This window comes from Nematolebias whitei, chromosome 5 (assembly GCF_014905685.2).
Source record: "Nematolebias whitei isolate Nwh7 chromosome 5, NemWhi1, whole genome shotgun sequence".
Classification (NCBI taxonomy): Eukaryota; Metazoa; Chordata; class Actinopteri; order Cyprinodontiformes; family Rivulidae; genus Nematolebias; species Nematolebias whitei.
The window spans coordinates 490216-496080 of record NC_056502.1 but is presented as its reverse complement, the minus strand read 5'-3'; the positions used below and the strand labels follow the sequence as shown (position 1 = coordinate 496080).

The 5865-nt window shown below is 43.9% G+C and overlaps 1 protein-coding gene across 1 annotated transcript in view; it reads right to left on the bottom strand.

Moving 5' to 3' along the window:
- The window catches only part of decr1 (2,4-dienoyl CoA reductase 1, mitochondrial), an 18714-nt gene that overhangs the window by 1338 nt on the left and 11511 nt on the right, over positions 1-5865 (bottom strand). Inside the window, exons 5-9 of the mRNA XM_037676489.1 lie at positions 2615-2762; positions 2397-2496; positions 2241-2313; positions 2020-2166; positions 1853-1915 (exon numbers count right to left, since the gene is read on the bottom strand). Of these exons, the coding sequence (XP_037532417.1) occupies positions 1853-1915; positions 2020-2166; positions 2241-2313; positions 2397-2496; positions 2615-2762 (531 nt within the window). The remainder of the gene's footprint in view (positions 1-1852; positions 1916-2019; positions 2167-2240; positions 2314-2396; positions 2497-2614; positions 2763-5865) is intronic.

The window sequence follows — 5865 nt, the reverse complement described above, 5'->3', positions numbered from 1 at the left end:
TGGTCCAGATGTACTTTCTATGGTCCAGATGTACTTTCTATGGTCCAAGTGTACTTTCTATGGTCAAGATGTACTTTCTATGGTCCAGGTGTACTTTCTATGGTCCAGGTGTACCTTCTATGGTCCAGGTGTACTTTCTATGGTCCAGATGTACTTTCTATGGTCCAGATGTACTTTCTATAGTCCAGGTATACTTTCTATGGTCCAGATATACTTTCTATGGTCCAGATGTACTTTCTATAGTCCAGATGTACTTTCTAGAGTCCAGGTGTACTTTATATAGTCCAGGTGTACTTTATATAGTCCAGGTGTACTTTCCATGGTCCTGATGTACTTTCTATGGTCCAGGTGTACTTTCTATGGTCCAGGTGTACTTTCTATGGTCCAGATGTACTTTCTATAGTCCAGGTGTACTTTCTATGGTCCAGATGTACTTTCTATGGTCCAGGTGTACTTTCTATAGTCCAGATGTACTTTATATAGTCCAGGTGTACTTTCTATGGTCCAGGTGTACTTTCTATGGTCCCGATGTACTTTCTATGGTCCGGATGAACTTTCTATTGTCCGGATGTACTTCCTATGGTCCAGATGTACTTTCTACGGTCCAGATGTACTTTCTATGGTCCAGGTGTACTTTCTATGGTCCAAAAGTGTACTTTCTGTGGTCCAGATGTACTTTCTATAGTCCAGGTTTACTTTCTATAGTCCAGGTTTACTTTCTATAGTCCAGATGTACTTTCTATAGTCCAGGTGTACTTTCTATGGTCCAGGTGTACTTTCTATTGTCCAGATGTACTTTCTATAGTTTAGGTGTACTTTCTATGGTCCAGATGTACTTTCTATGATCCAGATGTACTTTCTATGGTCCAGATGTACTTTCTATGGTCCAGATGTACTTTCTATGGTCCAGATGTACTTTCTATAGTCCAGATGTACTTTATATGGTCCAGGTGTACTTTCTATGGTCCAGATGTACTTTCTATGGTCCAGATGTACTTTCTATATTCCAGATGTACTTTCTATAGTCCAGGTGTACTTTCTATGGTCCAGATGTACTTTCTATCGTCCAGATGTACTTTCTATGGTCCAGGTGTACTTTCTATGGTCCAGGTGTACTTTCTATAGTCCAGGTGTACTTTCTATAGTTCAGGTGTACTTTCTATAGTTCAGGTGTACTTTCTATAGTCCAGGTGTACTTTCTATAGTTCAGGTGTACTTTGTATAGTCCAGGTGTACTTTCTATAGTCCAGGTGTACTTTCTATAGATCTGGTGTATTTCCTATGGTCCAGGTGTACTTTCTATAGTCCAGGTGTACTTTCTATAGTCCAGGTGTACTTTCTATGGTCCAGGTGTACTATCTATGGTCCAGGTGTACTATCTATGGTCCAGGTGTACTTCCTATAGTCCAGGTGTACTTTCTATAGTCCAGGTGTACTTTCTATGGTCCAGGTGTACTTTCTATAGTTCAGGTGTACTTTGGCTTTAAAAATCTGTTAAGTTCATGGAAAAAACAATGCAGACATGTTCCTGTTTTTAGTTTTCTAAATCACCTTATATTCTAGCTGGGTTTTTTTCTTTAGCTACTACACCTCTTGTTTGTCCCTTTGGTTGCTATTTTATTCTTATTTATTAAAAAAAAAGAGAGAGAGAGAAACTTAAATTTGCATGCCTATGCCTATTTTGTGACTGTCCATTGTTGTCATCATTCTTTGTTAAAATCAGGTCTCTCTTGTAAATGAGTCCCTGAGGCTCAATGGGATTTACCTGTAGAAATAAGGGCTGAGTGGGGAAAAAAAAAAAAGTGGTGTCAGCCTCATGGACAGACTGGATTAGATGACGAGCTACACTCACCCTGCGCAGGTCGTTAAATTCTCCTGCCATCAACACAAACTCTCCTCCATCAAACCGGACCACCTGAGAACAGAGACCGGCTGTTACCAGCAGGACTCCAGTCACATGACTGGGACCTGAGACCCATGACAAAGCAGAACCTCGAGCCAGGCTCAGTGGAAACTCACAGCTCCAGACATCCAGGTGGCATAGTCGCTGCTCAGGTAAGCTGCTAAGTTTGCCAGTTCTGCTGGCTTTCCAAGACGACCCGTTGGCATGCGATCAATCATGGTTTTCTCAAAGGTTCCAGTTGGGTCCAAACGGCTGAAGGCTCCCTGACAACAACCAGCAAACAAGTAAACAACAGCGAATGTTAGAGAAATGAGAACCTGGTTCACATGGGCAGTACCTTTGTTCTGATTGGTCCAGGCTGGATGATGTTGAACCTGTGACCATAGCGACCCCACTCTGCAGCCAGAGACCTGACCCATAACAAGGTGACAAGTACACAGTCAGAACATCATGGTTGGGTCTGGGTTCAGTCTGTGAGAAAAGTCTGACTGACTTATAAAGTGCTTCAACTCCAGCCTTCGCTGATGCACTTGGGACCACGAAACCAGAACCAGACTCGGCATAAATGGTAGTGATGGCCAGGAAGGAGGCTCCTGATTGGACAGAAACAAAAATCAGACAACAACGAGGGTCCAAATTGGGCTTGCATCTATGATTCTGGAGCGTTTCTTCTAGACCAGCCTCTGGTGTCTCAGGGTCTGGACCAGTCACCTTTCTGGTTCTGGATCAGTCTCTTTCCGAGCTCCAGCGTGACAAATGCCGTCCCATTCAAGACAATGTCAGTGACGCTCTTCCAGCCATTTGGAGATAGGCGTTCTGTCGGACAGACGAAGTTCCCCGCTGCATTGTTGATGATCACCTGCACCAATCAGAACTCAACACAGTGTGATATCATTACACCAATCAGAACTCAGCACACTCAAAATCAGTCACTGTGGTCAAAGTTCTGTGGACGTTCAGAAAACTGGAGGTTGGTCTGGTTTTAAGATTCAGGGTCAGGTTCTGGTTCAAGGTGTTCTAAGTTTTTGAATGAGAAGGGAGTTTTTGAAATCTTTCAGTCTGGTTTTAAGCAATTACACAGCACAGAAGCAGATTTAGTTACGAGTTTGTGATGACATTCTGTAAGCAAACGATTCTGGCTAGTTTGTGATACTTGTACTCCTGGACCGTACCTCTGCTTTTGATACTGCTGACCACAGTATCATTATATCAAGGTTAGATTACTGGGTTGGGATTACAGGTGCGGCGATAGAATGGTTCTGTTTGTACCTAAAGCCACTTTTCCATAGCCTCTCTTCAGCACAGTTTGACTCGGTTCGGCTCAGCTCGGTCCATGTTGCTTTTCCATATGCCTGTTCAGTATCGGTTCTGTAGGCGGGGTCCAAAATCCAACTCACCTTACCAGCTGGTGACGGTAGTGCTCCCTTAAGCTATTTATTAGCCACCACTAACGCATTAGAAGAAGACCCTGAAAAGATGCACAACCAAAATGGAGGATCTGGTAGCTTTATTGAACATTCTGCTCAGTCTGTGGCTTTTTATCAAACGTCAAAGAGAAAAGAGATAGAAAAGGCTGCGGGCAGCGAGACAAAAGGCTCTGGAGAAGTGCAGGAGAGTGTGGGAAGACATAAATAAGCAAGTTATACAAGGTGTGAAGGTAAACTAATGCTAATTTGCTATATCTAGTAGGAGCAGAGTGTAAAAGTATGTAAATGTTGATTAAATACAGTTTAATAATACATATGATGTGTGTGTATTGCATATGATTTTCCAGCAAACTAATAGCAGCAGATCTACAGTCTGTTTACGTCCAGCTCTGGAACGACAGCATACAATGTGTGAAGAAGACATTGGCTTTTACCTTCCCTGCCCTAAACCATCAATGTATCATTTCAGTATAGATGTTGTCCTTTGTCACCAATTCTGTTCATAACTTTTATGGACAGAATTTCTAGGCGCAGCCAAGGTGTTGAGGGGATCAGTTTTTTGGTGGCCTTAGGATCGCTTCTCTGCTTTTTGCAGATGATCTGGTCCTATTGGCTTCATCAGGTCGTGATCTACAGCTTTCGCTGGAGCGGTTTGCAGCCGAGTGTGACGCGGCCGGGATGAGGATCAGTTCCTCCAAATCCGAGGCCATGGTCTTAAGCCAGAAAAGGGTAGATAGCCCTCTCCGGGTCGGGGAGGAGATTCTGCCCCAAGTGGACGAGTTTATGTATCTCGCGGTCTTATTCACGAATGAGGGAAAAATGGAGCGTGAGATCGATAGGTGGATAGATGCAGCATCTGTAGTGAAGTGGGCACTGCACAGGTCTGTCATGGTGAAGAGAGAGCTGAGTCAAAAGGCGAAGCTCTCAATTTACCAGTCAATCTACGTTCCTACCCTCATCTATGGTCATGAGCTTTGGGTTGTGACCGAACAAACAAGATCTCGGATACAAGCGGCCGAAATGAATTTTCTCCGCAGGGTGTCTGGGCTCTCCCTTAGAGATAGAGTGAGAAGCTCGGTCATCCGGGAGGGACTCAGAGTAGAGCCGCTGCTTCTCCACGTCGAGAGGAGCCAGTTGAGGTGGCTCGGTCATCTGGTTAGGATGCCTCCTGGACGCCTCTCTGGTGAGGTGTTCCGGGCACGTCCCACCGGGAGGAGACTCAGAGGAAGACCCAGGACACGCTAGAGGGACTACGTTTCTTGGCTGGCCTGGGAACGCCTTGGGATTCCCCCAGAGGAGCTGGCCCAAGTGGCTGGGGAGAGGGAAGTCTGGGCCTCCCTACTTAGGCTGCTACCCCCGTGACCCGACCCCGGATAAGCGGAAGAGAATGGATGGATGGATGGATGGATGTTGACAATAATGATAATCATCTGTGGTGGAAGTGGTCTCCAGCTACAAGTACTTGGGTGTGCACCTGAATGACAACCTTAGCTGGAGCAACAACACCACCACCCTGATCAAGAAAGCTCATCAGAGACTCTACTTCATCAGGCGGCTGAGACGAGCTGGTCTGTGAAGCTCAGTCCTCACCTCCTTCTACAGGTGTGCAGTGGAGAGCATCCTGTGCTCCAGCATCAACGTGTGGCATGGAGGCTGCACATGTGCAGAAAGAAAAGCTTTACAGAGAGTGGTGAAGGCTGCACAGAAGATGTTGGAGTCAGTCTCCCCACCATCATAGATATCTACACCTCCAGATGCAGGAAGAGGGCTACCTGCATCATGAAGGACCACACTCACTCAGCACACACACTTTTTGCCCCGCTCCCCTCAGGAAGGAGGTTGAGGAGCATTAAGTGTAGAACCACTAGACTGAGGAACAGCTTCTACCCTGAGGCTGTTAAGACTCATGAATCTCTAACCAGAATAATCACTGTGAAAAATCACATCATGTTGCTGCTGATCTGTTTCATGTTGCTGCTGATCTGTTTCATGTGGATGCTGATCTGTTTCATGTTGCTGCTGATCTGTTTCATGTTGATGTGTTCATGCGTGCTCATCTGCTCACACAGACACATGTTCATGTTTGTGCTGATGTTCGACATAATGTTTTTATGCTATTAGTGCTTAGTGTATATTTAGTTGATGTTTTTCTTAGTTCATATCTTAGATGTTATTACTGTTTTTCTTCTACATTTTATTGTTGGATGTAACTTGGACACTGTGTACAAAATTTCGTTCCACCACATGTACCACATGAGGTGGAAAGACAAATAAAGAAACTCTGACTCTGTGACAATAAAGATGTATTATAAATATCTTGACTTTTGTTATGACATTTTAGTTATTTACCAAACACTGTAGATGGAAAATCTGGATTTAGCTCATAATCGTGACTTAAACTTGAAATAGGTTTCAGTACAGGTGAGAATTTATTTTGAAGCTTCTGGTAAATTAAAGAATACAGATTATTAAAAATGAGCAAATTAAACTATATATATATATATATATATATATATATATATATATATATATATA